Source organism: Bombus huntii, unplaced genomic scaffold (assembly GCF_024542735.1).
Source record: "Bombus huntii isolate Logan2020A unplaced genomic scaffold, iyBomHunt1.1 ctg00000060.1, whole genome shotgun sequence".
NCBI classification, from domain to species: domain Eukaryota; kingdom Metazoa; phylum Arthropoda; class Insecta; order Hymenoptera; family Apidae; genus Bombus; species Bombus huntii.
Window position 1 is genome coordinate 997,527 of NW_026099321.1, and position 20,283 is coordinate 1,017,809.

Here is a 20,283-nt window from a genome sequence, read left to right on the forward strand (position 1 = left end):
CCATGTGTTGTCTGCTCTTCTGATTGCTGGTACCATTTTTGTTGTCTTCTTTATTTTTTTGTGACTTTCCATAGGGAGTAATTGTTGTTTTCGTGAGCAGATAGTGACTCGATGAACTTTGTGAACTCGTTGTTGTTGTGCTCTTTTATTTTGTTCTTTACTTATTTTGTGAGTTTGTTTAGGTGTTTTTTGTTTTCTTTTGTTCTGTGTTTTTGCCATTTTGCTTTCGCTTTTCTTTTTTCTCTAATTTTTTCGAGGATGTCTAGTGGAACTGTTTTTGTTTGTCTGTTGGTTGTTTCAGGTATAGTGGTTGCCCTTGCTGCTTCTTGGATAGTTTCTGTGAGTGTTGTTACTGCTTCATCGATGTGTTCAGGTGTTTTCAGTGGGATGTTGCAGCTGATTTTGCTCTCTATTATTTCTTTGAATATTTGCCATTTGGTGGTTTTATTGCATAGCTCCTCTGTGCTGCTGTAAAGTATTGGTTTGTTTCTGTATGAAATTATTATGGGCGTATGTTCGGAGCTAAGCTCAAGGCTGGATGCTATGTTTAGTTTATTTGCGTTTAGTCCCTTTGTAACTGCAAAGTCTAGCAGGTCAGGTATTTTGCTCAGGTCTGTCGGCCAGTATGTCGGTCTTCCTGTGGATAATATATTGAGGTTATTATTTCTGATGTATTTTTCCAGGGTTCTGCCTCGAGGTGTGGTGATTCTTGATCCCCATAGTGTGTGCTTTGAATTATAGTCTCCCGCTGCAATATACTTGTCACCTAAGTGTCGGAAGTAGTCTTCCCATATTTGCGTTATGATTTTGTGTCGCGGCGGTACGTATACTGCTGACAACTGCAGTTGGTTGCTGTTAGTCTGTACGGTAACGGTGGTTGCTTGTATATGTTCCTTACTGACCTGGCTGTGTAGGTGATGTTTAATGTCGTTTTTTATTACTACTGCCGTCCGTCCGTGTACTTTGCCTGAGGGATGCTTGGTGTCGTATATGGTGTAGTGCGGTATTTTTATGTAGCTTTTTATTGTGAGGTGTGTTTCTGAGCAATATTAATCCGTCCTCGTCACTATCTAAGCGGTCGCCGTAGAATTCGATAACGTTCACTCGTCATTCGTATCCGGTACGCAGTAGAGTGCACGTTGTACATGAATTTACTGAAAGTTTTAATTTTTCTATCTAGAAAATTAACTTTCTATATTAAGTTTCTATAAAAAGAGATTGATTTAACGTGGATAGAGTTTTTATACATAAAGGTTTATAAAATAAAAAGACATTCGCACGCGTACTAGCTTTGTGTAAATAATTGTAACCTAAAAATTTGTTCAATAATAGATAGGGTAATGCAGTAACCGGACAGGAAACTATTCTTCCTATAAAGGTAAGTGAACACAAATATATTTAACCTTCTTATTTTAGGTGGCTTTTCATTTTTATTACATTTTTCGTTTCTATATACATAACATGTAGAAAACCTGTAGAAATCTTGTCGTATTGAACTACATAACTTTTGTATTTTCTCCGGTAACAATTTCGTCTTAATGTCCATAACTATATTCCGAGCTATGGAAAATAAGCGATCGCTAGTTGTTTGCGCTAATCGTTCGATTTTTGTCAAGCCGACTGGAAGTTAGACTGTTCGCTTATGCTAATACAGTGCCAAACGAAAATATTGGCATAGCCCGGATCATCGTACAAAATTTTTTGTAAATCTGTAAAGGAAGTAATTCTCTATTTAATCCTTTTGTAAAATATAGCTTTCAACTCTAAAGTTTAAATATGCCATGAATCATGAAGTTTAAAAATGGTTATAACAAAGAAAAAACATAAAAGTATTCCTTTACAATGAGTTTTGGAAAACATTGATCGATGAACCGTTGATCTTATAAAGTGGAAAATCATCCAGCAGAGTTTTCTTGTGACAGTTTTCTTTTTTAAATTTTCGTCTCGTTCGCCATTATCGCAATCGAATAAATTTTGCTCATTAGATAAATATTGGAATTCACTAGCAGAAAAAGGGCAATTTCCTGGAAATACGTGTATTTTCATCTTTTTTTGCTTAATTCAGTTAAGCAGTGTACAATTATTTTTTACATAACAAACGATAATGCTTAGACTTGTCACGACTTCGAAATGATTCTCATTGTTTGTGCTTATGCTCGGAATAATTGTGCTTAGTAATTTCGTGGTCAATACCGTAATCTACTATATATGCATGAAAGTAGCGAGTTAATTGATTTATTAATTAAAATTTTTAAGAATAAATTATTTTTGGAGCTACGTAAGTCCTTCTCAGAGAAAGTAGGATTTACGCTAATTGGCCTCTGAATCTTCCATAGACATATGTAATAGAAATAAATAAAATTTTTACTAAATAAATAATATACAATTTTCGGGCGATATCTTCTTCCCGCGTTCTAATTATATTTTCAATTATTTTGATTTTTCTAAGTGCACTCTTACGCATCCTTGTATATGCAATCCTTCCCTTATTCCCATTTCTGTTAATATTAGTTGTTTTTCAAAGCTTTTGTTTCATTCATTTTATTAGCTATCATTTTGTATCAAATTCAAGAATTTTCGTTGCCAGAAATTTAAGGTAAATGCATTTTATGATATTTAAGGAAACTTATTCTTGTTATTATTATTATTATTAACAAGTTCCATTTATTCGTTATCTTTCCTAATCATTATTTACTGTTACGATCCGGTTTTGATCTTCGGTATTCGTAACCGTTACTTATTATTCTCGATTTCGGACTCTAGCTTCCTCAAATTGACGCTTGAATCAAAACTGTAGTTGCTGCCACAAGAAATAGTCGTTAAACTATTTCAATTAGTTCGACTCTCGTTCGTTATTTTCGAACCAAGGCTAACGACTGAATGGAATAGATTGAAAACTTGTCGCACCTTTCTAAAGTGCAACACTATTTTTAATTTTCAAACTGTCATATTCTTGATATTCTAATTCGTTGATATGACTGTAGGAGTAGCATTAACTATTGTATTAATACGACTGGTAAATAAACTCCACGTTTCAGCTTAGCTGCTGTGGGTAGGAGAGTACTAGCGCGGGAAGGATTAAAGTTTTCTAGGAATAAATAAATAATTTCAATGTCTCGTAACTGGTAATTTATTCGATTTTATTTACTTATATATTTATTATCAAAATTCTGGTCTTAACTCTCTATGTAGTTTATAAAACGAGAATAATTATCGCTTTCCTAAACTATTGGCAATGCAGCCCTAGATCGCGTTCGGGTATAGGTGAGTTCGATGGATAAAACTAATTTCTGTTTGTTCTGTGGTTTCCTAATTTTAAGGTATTCCTAATTTTTTCTAATTTTTTCTTCTTCTCTTCTAATTTCGGGAAACGTTTAGTCAACGTTTTGCACGTTTCCTGCTGGTATAGCCTCTACCTCTACGATTCCTTCTTGCTTTTGGCATTCCTTTTATGTGTATTGTCGATCGCACTTCAGAAATATTGATGTAGATGACTTTTGTAGACAATGTTTGATCGTGAAATGTATTAGACGAGACTGCTCGTTGTTGAAATTGTCGAATATATTTAAAATAATTGAATAAATATGTATGCAAACCATAATCGCTAAGACGCCCGTACAGTGTATAAGTCGCAAAGTAAGATCGCTAATAAATATTCGATAGATAACTGGTTGATAACTCTAGATAATTAAATTCTTTTCGATTGCGTCCGTTTATTTACGCTGATCGGGAGAGAACCGGAAAATCGAATTCTGCTACGTTTGACGGTTGCACGAAACGGCGAAATTGTTTTGCCCGGATATTATTTGTTCTTACATTACTTGGAACCTAACGGTCTTGATACTCCGAGGCAAAACAACAACATCATTTAAATTGTGTTCTGACTCATGTGCCGCTACATCACCCCCTACCAGTGATAACGTTTTTATTAAGTTAAACTTTTGAAATATTTACAGAGTTTCTATTTGTCATCGTTATTTTCTTTTTTTTTTTAATTATCGATACACTCGATCCGACAATTTACGACGTCTAACCGAAACCTGCCGGGAACTGATCGGTAAAGCGGACCCTACGTCCGGACCGCGCAACATACCTATTCCTGGAGTTTTCTTCCGCGATTCGATCGCTGCTTGCGCTGTTTTCGTCGTTCGCGTTCGCCTGATCTACCGGAATTAGTATGTCAAGAGATACGGCGATTTTTCCTTATACTACAAACGCCGGTTTTAGACGGTCTGTGGAAACCGTTACGTCGCGATTATTAATTTCGGCGGTGTAATTTTTTCGCCTCTTTTTATGACTTCAAACGTTCCGTCATACGGCGGCTGGAAAGGGCCCCCTATCGCGTCATGACATAAGAAAACATACGGTTTCTAATTCTAAGAAAACGAAAATTTTCTTTTCGCCATGATGCGTGACCGGATGCGGCCTGACCTTCCCCATCCCTTCTTTAAGCCGGTTCGCGTACTCCGAGTTAGCCTGCTGCTCGGTTGCTATGAAAAATTTCGCCGGCAATCGTATGCCGGTGCCGTAAATCATTTCGGCTGCCGTTGCGTTTAAGTCCTCCTTTATCGCGGTTCGAATGCTTAATAATATAATGGGTAAAATTTCGATCCAGTTGCTCGTGTCGAGACACTTCATCGCCGCTTTTAATTGTCTGTGTAGGCGCTCTACCATCCGAGCTATCCAAGTGGAAAGGAGGGCCGAAGCAACGGTTGGCGCTTCCATATCGACGATGGGAGTGGCTTCGGGCCAACGCGAGAAACGATCGATACACTTTGGACAATATCGATAACCTTGTGAATATGGCATGACGATAATGTCTAGTGTATGTGTTGGAACCGGCCTTCTAACGTTTTGAACGTTCCGACATGCGAGGATACGTGCCTGGTGACTTTGCAGCGTTGACATGGTATACACTGTCGCGTCCAAGTTCGACAATCTTTATTAATGGACGGCCAGACGAAACGTGTTGTCACCAATTTTTGCGTAGCGCGTATTCCCGGATGGGAAAGTCTATGTAACGACTGAAATACGGTGCGACGTAACGGTTCCGGTACGTACGGTCGCAAGGTTTCGTTCGTGAGATCGCAATAAATTCCGACATCCTGATCGGGAAATCGTATTTTTGTCAATTGCAGCGCGCTAGAGCCGGACTCAGTGATTTCGCGTAGCTCGGTATCGTCTTCTTGAGCTGCGGCTAACGTTTGATGATGGACGGATTTCCCGATCGCTTCTATTCGTGGTAGAGTATCGGCTACGTTATTGTCTACCCCTTTAATGTGTCGGATATCGGTCGTAAATTGTCCTACGTAGTCTAAGTGTCCAAACTGTCTCGGCGAACACTTGTCGGGATTTTGATCAAACGCGTATACGTTTATATACGCGTATACGTACGCGTAGAGGTTTGTGATCAGTATAAATCGCGAAATCTCTCCCTTCGACAGCGTGCCTGAATCGTTTCACCGCGGTGTACATCGCGAGTAATTCTCGATCGTATGCGTTCTACTTTCGTTGCGCGGGGGATAGCGATTTCGTCATGAAACCTAATGGCTGCCAAGTATCGTTGACGCGCTGTTGAAGTACCGCTCCTATGGCGTAATCAGAAGCGTCGACCTCCTCCTTGCTGGTAAAGGGATCGATATTCCTGGTCTGTAAGGTTGCTCTGTTGACGAGAGCAGCCACCTCCGTATTGTCACTCAGAGCGGCTCTTAACTTGGCCGCCACCTCGTTCACCGCCACCGACCTGTCGAATTCAATGAATATATGGCCGGCTCTCGTTTTACGCACCCCCATAGCTCCTTCCAAGGTGCTCCTAGCCGCCATTATTTTCCTATAAACTTGAAGCCATTCACAGCCTTCTTCAACTTTATCTAGAATGGCTTCCTTCCATCTCCTATTCCTTGGTACGCCTCTCTCTTCGATAACAACCTGCCGGTTGTTACCCGGACGCACCATAGGGATAGCTTGCTCTAAGGGAGCCCTCCTCTCCCTTTTCCTTCTTTCTATCCTCATCCAACCTTCAGAATCCTCACTATAATCCTGTTCACTCCTTACCTTCCTGATTTTCCTCCCACACTCCTCGGCGTATGTGGCCTCTCCTCTTCGGGGCCTCTTAAGTTCCACTACTCTCATTGTTTCAGCCGGCGATACCACTTTCCTTTTAGGCTATCCGCCTTTAGTCATCATCGCTTCTTTCATTCTTTCTGTCCTGTCTACCCTTCTTTCTATCTCAATAGGCTCTCTTCTTCTCTTTCTCCTTCTAGCCTTCTGCTCTCCACATTGTTCCAAGGAAGACAGGATGCCTTTAATCAAATTTCCTATCTCCCTAATCCCCTCATCCTTATCTTTATCCAACTGAAATTTTTTGACTGAAACATTTAACATCTGCGCTGCACCCGCCAAGGCTTGTATGAACCCTTTCAGCTCAGCCCTGGAGATCATGTCGACCCGACTTTATTCCTTCATAATAGGAACTTACACCGATCCGACCGTACATACTCTTAAACGATGCAGCATCGACGAGGCGAACCACCACATATGTTCGTCGCGACCCGCTAGCGCATGCGTCCTAACGTTACCCATCACGTAAATGGCGTCAATTCTACACACGTGCGCGTCTTAATAGTAAATTTATTACGCGTATTACCGCTTCACAAAATAACGTCATCGCGAGTGTTATAATAACTCCGCTATAATTAAAGAAACGAATCTTACTCGCATGGCCGCCCGAACCTGCAATCTCTACGGCGGATAGTGAAGCGTTCCCAGAAAGTGCACGTGCGTGTTAGTATTTAGTGAATATTAATTAATTTGTGGCGGATCGGTATCAACAGGACGCTGACAGGACGAGACATCAACGCGGCGCAACACCTCCCGGGCGATCCGCTGGTACCAACCGCCAACACTAGAGGGCTACGACGACAACGAGTCTGTCTGTCTAACTCGCTAGCGGTCAAATATACGAGCGATTGATACAAATACCGCACCTAGCGAGACTCCCTCTACGTCTAAGGCAGGGACTACCGGGCATAGCCTTACTGACGAGTCCACCGGTAGTCCCGGGACGAAACGCACTCTCTCTCTTTTCATCCGTCACAAATTGATTATTTCTACAAAGCTCATTATCGCTTATGCATTTCCCGCTACGCGTGAATATCTTACATTACACGTTCCTCAGTGTGCTGTTTGTTCATAATGACAAGGTGAAATACGACAGCAAAGTCGAACGCTACCGCTAATATCGCTATATACGCTAATATCGTCGCGTCAGTTATGGCGCGTTTCGACTCGCGGAATCTCCTTTCATATTTAGCCATCAGATATATCACGATGAAATAAGGGAATACAGAGGCTAGGACAATTATCTAGTTTACTATTCGATGGAATTTTACTGCAAGTAATTTTTGAGTTACTTGTTTCTTGTTACTTGTTGTTGTTTATTTGTTTCTTCGTTAATATTCCACATTCTCTTTTGCCATTGCCTTTTTAACACTGACAATAAGCGTTGAGAGAGCAATCTTGATGTGAACAGGATGACCAAAACTTTTACACGAAACGCAACAAGGTTGATTTGTGTTATCCTTGTTTTCTTCGATACAGAAATCTGGATCAATACTTGCATCTGGATCGTAATTCATCGTTGAATTTAACGCTGCGACAGTCCGTTGCAATTAGAAGCAACATGACCTAAACGTTAGCAGGTCTTACATTGCATTTCGTTTGTCACATCTAATTTTTGGTGAAAAGTGAAGGCAAAATACTGAAAATCAACCGAAGATCAGAAATTGAAGAAAATTTCAGGCTGGCTTTTGACACTAATCTCACTAGGCCCGGTCAAATAAAACCCGGTTTTAAAAGTTGAGAAATCAATTAATCGGAGAATATAAAAATTCACGTAAAGCTAAATGAACAAAAGATATAACGATAAATGTACAATTTTAAATTAGATATTTAAACCAGTCATTTGACTAGGGGTGGTGAGGTTAGTGTTAATTAAATAGTTTAGTAGTCGTTGAGCGACATTTTGAATATTCATTCGTATAATAATTAGCAAAATAACTTTTCTTCGTTGATTCCTCCACCATAATTAATTTCCATTATTTATATCCTTCATTACACATTTCTTAATTCCCCGTTCATTCAGGATATTTCTAAGAATAAAAATCATTAGATCGGTCAAAACTTCAGGTACTACGTCGTGATAATAAAAATGATATAGAGAAAATATCAATGGACTTCAAATTTTCAACCGTGAAAAAATTATTCTCTTACTACATTTTGGACTTAAAAATAAATATCGTTTCTCCTTTATTATTTTTATATTAGTATTAAAAGCGAATACGCACTCAAAAAGCGCTTAAGACTTCATCTGCATACTGGGTCATTGCGGAACAGTAATTTTAAGTAATTTTTCACTTTCTCCATGCTGTTGTTTCAATCTTGCTTTGTTTAACGAAATTAAGATTATAAAGTAAGGTGACTAAAGTAATAAGTTAGACAAATGTATCTGTGATGTTGCCAGTAGGGCTACGAATTATAGTACGATATTTGTAAATATCGACGTAGAGAAAGATTCCTGCTGCGTAATTCGAAACGAAGTGCTTCGTAGAAGGTGAATATTTTTGTTGATGTATACATTTCTTTGTCTAGATCGTTAACTGCGAAGCTGCTTGTGCCATCGGCTCATGCCCCCCCCTCCCTCCTCCCTCCCACTTTGTAAGTTACTCGGCGAAACTAACGTACAAGGAGTCATTTAGTCGTCTTATTTCGTACCGATAACATGGATCGTGTTGCGTCAGGTTTGCAACATATTGTAACGTATTGGCGGCGTCGGTCTTTTATTACTCTAATAATTTAATCCAATTAAATAATCACACGCGAAAATAATAAAATTTTATCACATAATTTTGTACGCGACGTTAGAGTTCTTGTTCGCCGATTATAATTTTAACGCTCTCGGTAATGTGATCCTATTTCATATTCTTTTGAATATTCTTTTTCGGTATTAGAGTCAGTGCATCTCTCAAGAGGACAAAGCTTCTGCAGGAGCTCAAGAATGTAAGTAGTTTTACATATTGTATTTCAGTTTGTTCTCTTATACAATAAATTTATTATACAATAAAAATGATTGATAATTTAGAAAACTGTAAATGCCCTCTTTAATTGAAATAAAGTCTTAAAATCTTAACATTAAAGTACAATAAAACTGGCTGATACGCATCAAAAATCACTGAATATGTTGTTCTCAAACTTTTATATTAGAGTTCCAATTTACATATTTATTAGAGTTTAGTCTTTATTGTTGCTAAAGTTTCACGTTTGTTATTATGTGTTACCGATTTTAATATCTTATGTTTTGTTATAGACATATCACTACTTCAACTTCGTCATCTTCTTCAGGAGTGTTCTAACAGTGGCACAAAAGCCAAGTATGTAAGTATTTTTACATACTTACTTTCAGTTATGTCTATTCTGTATATTTTTCTTTGATCACTATCAATGAAGAAATACAATTTGACTGAAAATTTAGGAGGATAGCATTTTCTGAGGTTATTTTTTCGTTAAAATAAAATAAGAGTTAAAGTCTTAATACCGAATTGTAAAACAAATGACTAACATACTACAGATTATTTTAGATTTTACACATTCATATTAGAGTCTCAGTTTTTATACTTATCAAATTTTATTAGAATTTCAATCTTTATTATTGCTAAAGTTACTAAAGTCAATAAACCTTCATTTTTCATTATCTCCAACTTTTCAAATAGTCAGCGATCACTCATCCTGTTTTGTTTCGTAACAGATTTTTCGCAGTCTGCATTTCTACTATTAGCCTTTCAACGGTTCCTGTCTGATGTTAGCAGTGCAGTAAATTTCTTTTATCTGCAAGTTCAATCTCTTGACAAATTAAATTAGAAGATGTTTTTCTACCTTCTCCCACGGCAAAATGCCTGAAATTCCAACGGCTTTGAAGCTACCTCTCGAAAATAAAATGACCCGAAGACAAGCCGCTAAGGCTTTCAATATTTCAAAAACGACGAATGCGAAGACAGGTACACGTCGAATGCACAGATCAAGAAAATATTAATTACTTTACCTGTGATATATGTAAAAATCAAATTTGGATAAGAATGTGTATTCTAACATCTTTTTTCAACATTGTTAGTCATTTACAGTAAAAAATCTACTAGTTAAATAATTGATCGGTACTGGACGGCAATTTTTCGTTTCCTACGAGTTACAATATTTTTGTATTCTTACAAACGATTAATTCTCGTTGAATTTGACGAAATTAATCTTCCTCCTCTTATTACGCTTCATTTGCACTACCAACTCATTTCGTTAATTTCAATTTCTATCGACTCTATCCTAAGATAAAACGAAGATCTTGATTACTTTATTTACAACCATCGTCATAATCGTTATTATTCACAACCAAGGAAAAACCGCAAGACCTGCTCGCGCAAATGCAAACTCCAATCCGCTGACTTTGCTTGTATTAGCATTATGTGTTAAAGACTGAGATAACTTATCCAAATCTCAAAAATCTTTTCACTTTCATGAAAAATGAACAAAATTAATTTTAAAGCATTAAAATGTGGATTGTTTTTCTGGAGAATTCAAAATTCGTAGCTGCTCTCTTTGGTTTTTATACCTACAGGATCATCCACATAAATTTATTCGTTCGTGGATTTGTTCGTTCAAACTGACAACAGTTATGTCATGATTCCGTTTAGACAGACATGGAATGTGCATGTAGCTCGGAACCCACACGCGCCAGACTAAATGAGAATAGCAACAGTGCAACATACACGCAGGGTATTACAATCACGTGCGGACGGCAGTGCAGTTATATACTGTGGCTTGAAAAAATTTCAAAACTTCCCTTTACGTTACCAGAAAGAAAGAAATAAAGAACATTTAGATACGTAAAAGATTCTTTCGCGTACAATTCTGTTAATTATTGTTAAGATAAAAATGTCAAATATACCACAGGGTATATAGTTCCCTTTATGGGTAGCAAGTTTTTGTGAAATTTTTTGCTAGACGCTCGAACGCTCAGCAAACATTCGGCTTTCGCGTTGAGAACTTGCTATGCTTCCATTCACTTGCCCTTAGACAGTTCGCTGTGGAATGCCGAAGCGTGCAGACGTGTCTCTAGTGCCCAGCGTAGTCCGAAAACAACACGTGTCGCCCAACCGTCGAAAGTGAACACAGCCAAGTGTCCCCTACCCTTTAGGGAGAAGAAAATCCCACGCACCTAACCCCAACCCGAAAACTAGCCTCATAGCCTCACGACTAGTTATTCATTCCGAATTAACTAGCTCGATGATGGCCCAGCAATCGCGAACAGGCTCTCCGGAGCAGACTCGCAGCCACCTCGCGCTACCTCCCCCGTGGCAGAAGTGTCGCAGATCTCTCCGCACCAACGACGCTAATACTACCAAGAAACGGAAAATAGAAACAACAACACAAATAAACACTCACAACAGGTTCGCAGTATTGGAATCCTCAAACGACGCCATGGAAATCGTAGAACCGCCACCAAATCAACAATCACAGAGAATCCCCCCTCCCCCACCAATATTTGTGGACGACGTCATCGACATGCAGACAATGATCAAGTCCCTAGAGAGAGATATCTCCAAGGAGGATTATAACCTTAAGATAAGCAACAATAAAGTAAAAATACTGCCGACGAACCCAGAAGCTTACAGAAAACTCACCAAGATACTCAGGACCCTGAACGCCAACTTCCACACCTACCAACTCAAACAGGAAAGGCCTTTCCGGGTGGTCCTACGAAACATCCACCACTCAGCAGACATAGACGAACTCAAATACGAACTCTCAAAACTCGGCCACGAAGTCATCAACGTAAGTAATATAAGGCATAGAGTCTCGAAAGACCCGTTATCCTTATTCTTCCTAGACATAAAACAAAAGCCGACCAATAAGGAAATCTACAACATCAGTCGCCTAATGAACGCGATAGTAAAGTTCGAACCACCGCTTGTGAAAAATGAAATAGTGCAATGCAAAAGGTGCCAAAGGTACGGTCATACGCAGAAATACTGCAACCATACTTTCCGCTGCGTTAAATGCGCAGGCACTCACTCCACTGACCAGTGCGCCAAATCACCGGAAACCCCAGCGAAATGCATCCACTGTCAAGGGGACCATCCTGCCAACTACAAAGGCTGCTCAGCCTATAAAACACTATACACGAACAGGTACCCTAAGCTCAGAGCAAAAAAGGTATCCAACCAAACACCCAGCCCGCCGAAATTCACGACTATCCCAACCCCCTCAACCAACCAAACACCCAGTCCTACCAAATTCATCACCACTTCAACCTCCTATTCCCAAGCAGTACAAGGCATCCAAAATAACCCGAACAGCCAAAGGAATCTTCCCCAAAACAGTGTCCCCAACCCACCTAACACAGACAACTTCTCTAGGCTTGAAAAGCTAATAGAGAAACAATCAGAGCAAATAAATAACTTGCTATCGCTACTAACACTCATCGTGGAAAAATTAACACGCCCCGATGCAAAATAAAACCAAGGCGCATAGCACTCTGGAACGCCAACGGTCTAGCGCAACACAAACTTGAACTAGAACTCTTCTTAAAACACCAGCAAATCGACGTAATGCTCGTATCGGAAACCCACTTCACCGACAAGAACTACCTGAAAATAAATGGTTACAAATTCTACCATACCCAACACCCCAGCGGGAAGGCCCACGGTGACACCGGAATAATAATCAAAGCAAGTATTAAGCACTACGAATTTCCATCATTCCAGAAAGACTACCTCCAAGCAACAAACGTAGCAATAGAAGACTGTCATGGCACAATCACCACCTCAGCAGTATACTGCCCTCCCAGACACTCCATCGCCAAAGAAGACTTTGATAACTTCCTGGACACCCTGGGCAATAGATTCATAGCTGGAGGAGACTATAACGCCAAGCACATCCAATGGGGCAGCAGACTGGTTACAGCAAGAGGCAAAAACCTCTTAAACAGCATAATAAACAACAATCTCAACTACCTCACCACATACGAACCCACATACTGGCCCACTGACACCAACAAAATACCCGACCTTCTCGACTTCTTCGTAACTAAAAATATCTCATCAAGACACGTCAAGATCAACTCTTCGGCTGATCTCTCCTCTGATCATTCTCCCGTGATAGCAACAGTCAGTTCAACAATCATCGAGAATACACCTAATGGCTCCATTCACAACCAACACACCAACTGGCAGCTCTTTAGAGAAGTCTTTACACACTCAACCTCAGCCTTCACCCTACTAAAAACAAAGGAAGAAATCGAAGCAGCCACGGAATACTTAAACACGAGCATAATAAACGCAATCCGCCTCTCCACACCGACAAAGCCATCTAACAACAAACAAGAATATCCCCAATACATACTAAAAAAAATAGCAGAAAAACGTAGACTAAGAAGAGTATGGCAGACCCATAGAACACCGGATGACAAACGCAAACTAAACAACGCAACTAGAAAGCTATCCAAAACAATAAAAAATTACAAAAACGACTGTTTCCAAAAATACCTCGCCAGCTTATCCCCCACAGCCGACTCCAACTACTCACTATGAAAGGCCTCCAGGAAACTCACACGTCCCCCACAAATAATCCCACTAATCCGCCGTCCGCAAGGTGGATGGGCGCGAAGCCCTATAGAAAAAGCCGACCTGTTTGCTAAATACTTGTCAAAAGTATTCAAACCCCATTCCCCCAAAGTCGCCGCGGACGTTACTGAATACTTGCACACCCCCTTCCAAATGTCCCCTCCTATCGAACCCTTCACCTCTGCAGAGACTATAGAAACAATCAGTCGCCTAAACCCCAAGAAAGCAGCACGACACGATCTAATAGGCAATAAAGAAATCAAGGAACTACCCATAAAAGGGATAGCAATCATCACATCGATTTTTAATGCTATCCTTCGCCTGAAACACTATCCTAAGGCCTGGAAAATCTCATTGATTACCCTCATCCCTAAACCCGGTAAACCGATATACGAAACCAGCTCCTATTGCCCAATCAGTCCTTTACCTACCCTGTCCAAACTATTCGAGAAGATGCTCACGAACCGACTCCTTCCAATCCTAGAGAACTTGAAAACACTCCCAGATCACCAATTCGGCTTCCGAAAACATCATTCTACAGTAGAGCAAATCCACCGCTTAACTCATACGATCAGCCAAACACTCGAAAAGAAAAAATATTGCTCAGCGGTTTTCCTAGACATCCAACAGGCATTCGACAAAGTATGGCATGAAGGGCTACTATACAAGCTTAAAAAGATCCTACCCCACCCCTACTACTCCATCCTAAAATCTTACCTAACCAATAGACAATTCATGGTTAAATGCCTAGACGCCACTTCCGCAACATTCCCAATAGAAGCCGGCATACCCCAAGGTAGTGTCCTCGGACCCCTACTGTACTCCATCTACACTGCCGACCTACCTATATCAAACGATATAACAATAGCGACATTTGCAGACGACACAGCGCTATTAGCTACCCACGCAGACCCGGTAATAGCCTCATCCACTCTCCAGCGAAGTCTCGACTCCATGGAAAAGTGGTTTCACAAATGGGGCTTCAACATCAACGAAAAGAAATCCTCACATGTAACCTTCACGCTCCGAAAACAAACCTGCCCCCAGGTCACCATCAACAATGCAACAGTTCCTAGCAGGGACACAGTCCGATACCTGGGCATGATCCTGGACAGGAGACTAATGTGGAAGAAACACATCTCAGATAAAACGAAGCAACTAAAGGACAAACTAAAAAAACTCTATTGGCTCACGGGCCGACGCTCCAAACTAAACATACAGAATAAAATTACCCTCTACAAGACCGTAATAAAACCTGTATGGACCTACGGAATCCAACTATGGGGAACAGCAAGTAACTCCAACATCGAAATACTACAACGATTCCAATCGAAAACGCTAAGATCCTTAATAGACGCACCTTGGTATGTTACCAACGAAACCATCCATCGCGACCTCAAGATACCCACAGTCAAAGCGGAAATAGCAAAATACAGCGACAGATATAGCAAAAGAGTCAACAAACACCGAACCCCCTAATCACTGGACTACTTGACACGACGGACCAGATTCGCAGGCTGAAGAGGCACTACCCGCTAGACCTAAACGTTCGATTCATTTAGTTATCCAAACTAAGCATATGCACTTACCTATAATACCTACAAATTATACCTATCTGTAACAAGTATTAACTTATTGTAAATAAACAGCCATGTCACTGCGCCACGCCAAAAAAATTACTGAAAATTCTCAACGCGAGAATTGATTGTAATTTCAACAAATAAATAAAAAAAAAAGAACTTGCCCTTAGAATTATTGAGACTAGTCGTGTCAAGTGTTTTCTATCAAATGAAACGCGATAATCGTGAAGTATTAAATGTATCTCATCGTAAAAGGTACCGTATTTCTCAACAATTTCAAGAAAAACATCAAATAATCGTTCGTTAACCAAATGTGAAAGAGTTTTCGGAAACGGTTGACACCATATTAGCTCACAGTCAATTCTGTTTTGCTTTCGATGTAAGCTAATTCTCTACTAAAGAGTAGGAGCATAAAGAAAATCATTCTTATTTCTATTCTAAATACGAAGTTATGATATATACGAATATTAATCGTCATAGCTTCGTTTATTTTCACAATGGGCGAGTACAGCGAAAAAAATTACAGAAAGAGGAGGAAATGTCAAACTCTATCGCCGCTGTTCTGTTTATACTTTCGCACGTTACTCTACGACCCTCAGGGCAGACTTCCTCGTTCGCACTCCGCTCATCGCTTCTGCTGTACATTCGTCCCGCTCTCACTCCGCGACCGCCAGACCTTGTTTTCTTTAACCTACTACGTATATGCTACCACCATCTCGTTCGGCGGTATGAATATTCGTCCTTTGGTAATTCCTCGTCGAAGAAAAGCCAAAGCACTACGATCTATCACAGATATGTTATCTTTGAAATATGTACAGTTCATGATATATATGTCGGAGATGAAAGAACACCGGAGTCTTTGGAATATTGGTTAATCCCGCAACATTGTAACCGAGAGTCTACTATAGCTGTAATTAAACAATTGTAGTTATTCAATCCGATTGTAATTGTTCGAGAGTTGTGATAATGAGGTTGGGCTCGAGGCGACAGCCAGTCGCCGAACGTAGCCGCGGTCACGGGATGAACGCCTTGTCTAACAAAGGCATGGAATAATTCTATAGCTCTCCTTAAAAAGGAAATAGTTGTAACACTCGACAGTAAACATTCCAACGGTCTCCGTCCCGTAGCTCGCCACACGCAGACCCTATTCTTCGAGTAAGATGATTGCCAGATGTCGATGCGTCTCCGCAGTACATGTTCAGCTAGCCCGAGGGCCCGTTATAAATCTTAAGATTTAGCCAACTAAAGTCCTTCAAACAGTCTTTGTCCCAACTACGGGAAAATAGGGGAGACCTATTTTTCACCGAGCGGCGTCTCCCACTAGCAACTTTCCCTCGAGGGCGGCTAGCATCTCTTTCTAACCACCGATATGGAGATTGACCAATTAGCAGCAACGCCAATTTCCCTTACTTTCTGAACGAAGGCTTTTCTCGACGAATCCGATGATCTCGTGTCCTTAGACACACCCCATTATAGTTTTCCTCTGTGGCATCATCGGCACGGGAAAGTTATTCCCACTCGCGATCTTATCGATGAAAAGTGTAACCCTTTACGACCAGTGAATATTACGCGTCCGACTTGGATTTTGTGAGCACGTTCATCTATCATCCCGTCGACCGCGGATTCGTTATTGAACCTAGGATCATTGTCATTAGTTTCTCGAGTATCTAATTACCACGGTTACTTGTCCGGTTCTATGATAATCGTATTTGCACTAGCCAATGTCTTCTCTATTGTATAATGACGACGTGTAATCCAAACGAAGATTCGTTTCACGCCCCTAACCCTAATTCTAATGTAAACCCGTCATATATATATATATATTCGAAGACAAGCTAGATTTGTAATATCTATTCCTATTGATAATATATACTTATATATTTATAACAATAAAACAAATCTCATTTATACTACTTACCAATACGTATGCATATATGTATATAATTATAACCCAAGTAGCATTCATAATATTTATTTTCACTGATAACATGTACGTAAAACCTAAAATAAAACAAAAGTTTTAATAATAATAAAAAAAAAGAGAAAGGGAAGAAAAAAAGGAAAAAAAATATATATATAAATATAAAAATTTATCTTTTTATATATATATATTAATAATAATAAAAGGTTATTCTTATTTCTAATAAACTCAAGAGTAAGAAACGATTTAATAAATTGTTAATAGGAAGATGAATCACCTGGTCATCGTACTTACCCTCATCGAAATGGCATATGGCCTGGTAGGATACGACTGCAATGGCAACCACCTCAACGTTACCACCATCTCTTTAAACTCCATCGGGGACTGCAGCATACAGCCTGCGATGACAGAAACCAAAGACATTTACATTCAACTACTGCAACTCTCAGAATTCGAATTTAGCTGTGCGGGCATAGCCCATCAGATTTGGTGGCAGCGGTGGGATACGCTCCACAGAGGATTAAAGTTGTCACGCTTGTCAATAAAATATATATATTTAAGAAACAATGGCGACTGAATTGGAATCGTTGGACGAAGAAATGGTTTTGACATTGTCGGAAAAACTCAAAGCATGGGATGCGAACTTTCGCGATATGAGTGCAAAACTCGCCGAACTACAAAACGGCATGTTCGAACTTAAAACAAAACAGGAACCTAAAACACCCGTATTGCCGCCGACAACACAAAAAGAGACGGTCCAGCCGAGTGGACATACCCAGCCAATTAAGCTAAAAGACGCGATCGAATCGGTGCCAGCGTTCGACGGATATCGACCATCGGTATTCCACCTTTTAAGAGCTTGTGAGCGCGCGCAAAATATGATTCCCAGATATCAAGAACCTCAATTAGTAAAATTGTTAGTAAATAAGCTCCGTGGACACGCGTTCCTCGCCATCGAAGACACAGAATTAATGAGTCTAAATGATTTCGGAAATAAATTAAAGGATCTACTCGGCCCAAAAAATCTCTCAACGAATATAAAGGGGAATTAGGAACGATATTTCAACGACCCGGGAAAGACATATTAGATTATATGGATCGCGTTAGAAATCTTAGATTGGCAATAATGGACGGAGAAAGAGGCGACTACGGCATCATATCCCCCGATATCTAAGATACCATAGATTGGGAAACGAGAGAAGCTTTCGTTAAAGGACTTCCGAACGAAGTATATGTGCGAGTAAAAATAGCAGGGTACCACACTTTAGAAGATGCGTATCGTCAAGCCGTCAAAGCAACACACGAACTGAGACGAATAACCGATAGAACGCGACCCCAACGACCGACACCCTCGAACTATTACAGACGCGACAACGTACGCCCTTCGAACACTAACAACAATATCAGGAACAACCGCCAAGATCGAAGATCGGTACCTCCATCGCAGAATTTTTCGAATACTACAAGACAAAATATCACATGTAATTATTGTAAAATACCCGGGCATTTAGTCAAAGATTGTTACAAATTTAAAGCCCGAGTAGATGCCGGATTAATCGTACCCTATACTTCGAGACCATCGGGAAACCAAACGCGTCCTTCGGGAGAATGGGGCGAGCCACGAAGGAACGATACGCCGAATCGCCCAAGAGTACAGGCGGCAACCAGGCGACCGGCGCCGACGGCAACAAACGGAATAAGGGCTGCCACCCCCGCGAGATCGACTCCACCACCCATAACGAGAGACCGAGCGAACGCAATGCCGACCGTAAGACCGAACGAACAACCATTAAATACTGTGGGGGAGTTATCCCACAACCAAACGAGGTCACAAACAGAGAATCCGGAATCTCAAGAAAAAAGGGAAAGAGTGAAGCACAAACAACCGGTGAAGGAAAATCACCAGGAGTTGAATTCAGATTCGGAAGGCGACCTCTCCGAATTATTTCAGTAAAATTTAATGATTCCCCAACGACCCCAACTGCACGAATAGTTTCCCCAGATCTAAAAACTAAGACGAGTTCATTATTAGACTCTGGATCGGAAATTAATATTATCAAAAAACCTGCTTTACCCGATTCAGCCATCATCGACGAAAAGGAATCAATCGTAGTGCGAGGAATTACGGCAACGAGCTTGGTCTCCCTAGGGCAGACGGTAATACAGGTTGCGGGCCATCCGGTTATTTTTCATGTAGTCGATGATTCATTGCTAATCTATCAAGACCGAATCCCAGGATCCGAATTTTTTGCAGGTTGTAAAGCTCGTTTAGATTATGAGGAAAAACATATTAAATGGGGAAATATTTATATACCCTTCGATACTAAAGAAAAAATAATTATACCGAAGCGAAGTTCAGTAACGTGTTCAATTAATGTCGCAAATCCAGAGATAAAAGAGGGATTTATTCCGAGAATTGAGCCGATCAAAGGAATTTATTTTGGAAATGCAGTTGTGAGGAATCATAAAGGAAAAGGTTACATAAGAGTAATAAATACTACTTCAAGAAATTACGAATTTACAACACCGACGATGGTAATTAAGGAATTCGAAAACCCCTCCCCGCTTCCTAGGACAGCGTGTAATACAGTTTTAAAATCGAAGGAAAGTAGATACGATAAAATAATTGAGTTACTACGACTCGAACACTTGAACGAAGAAAAAAAGGAAAATGTTAAAAAGTTGATTCGTAATAATCAAGATAGGTTTCATATTCCAGGAGATACATTGGAAGCAACCGAAGTTCTGGAACATAGGATAATCACGACGGACAATATACCCATCAATACTAAACAGTATCGATATCCGCCAATACATCGAGAAGAAATAAATTGACAGGTCCAAGTGGAACCATCAATATCTCCATATAACTCCCCGTTATGGATTGTACCCAAAAAACCCGATTCGCAAGGAAATAAACGCTGGAGATTAGTTATCGACTATAGAAAGTTGAACGATAAAACGATAGGCGATGCTTTCCCACTACCCAACATTACAGAAATATTGGATCAATTAGGAAGTGCAAAATATTTTTCCACGTTTGACTTGGCATCGGGCTTTCACCAGATCCGTATGTCACTGGAAGATGCCCACAAAACTGCATTTTCGACACTAT

The 20,283-nt window shown here is 40.1% G+C and overlaps 3 protein-coding genes across 3 annotated transcripts in view; all 3 read left to right on the forward strand.

Moving 5' to 3' along the window:
- LOC126875922 (uncharacterized) overlaps window positions 1–9,854 on the forward strand; it is a 258,532-nt gene extending 248,678 nt beyond the window's left edge. Inside the window, exons 12-15 of the mRNA XM_050638828.1 lie at window positions 8,650–8,715; window positions 9,009–9,057; window positions 9,365–9,432; window positions 9,803–9,854. Coding sequence (XP_050494785.1) covers window positions 8,650–8,715; window positions 9,009–9,057; window positions 9,365–9,432; window positions 9,803–9,832 — 213 coding nt within the window. The 3' untranslated portion in view covers window positions 9,833–9,854. The remainder of the gene's footprint in view (window positions 1–8,649; window positions 8,716–9,008; window positions 9,058–9,364; window positions 9,433–9,802) is intronic.
- LOC126875919 (uncharacterized) overlaps window positions 1–20,012 on the forward strand; it is an 87,918-nt gene extending 67,906 nt beyond the window's left edge. The window contains exon 2 of the mRNA XM_050638822.1: window positions 17,653–20,012. Coding sequence (XP_050494779.1) covers window positions 18,777–20,003 — 1,227 coding nt within the window. The 5' untranslated portion in view covers window positions 17,653–18,776 and the 3' untranslated portion in view covers window positions 20,004–20,012. The remainder of the gene's footprint in view (window positions 1–17,652) is intronic.
- On the forward strand, window positions 11,077–17,630 carry LOC126875913 (uncharacterized). The gene is made up of 4 exons (XM_050638796.1): window positions 11,077–11,877; window positions 12,110–12,233; window positions 14,548–14,924; window positions 17,433–17,630. Exons 1-4 carry the CDS (start codon window positions 11,329–11,331, stop codon window positions 17,628–17,630), a joined length of 1,248 nt encoding a protein of 415 aa, XP_050494753.1. The 5' UTR covers window positions 11,077–11,328.
- Window positions 20,013–20,283: the final 271 nt, after the last annotated feature.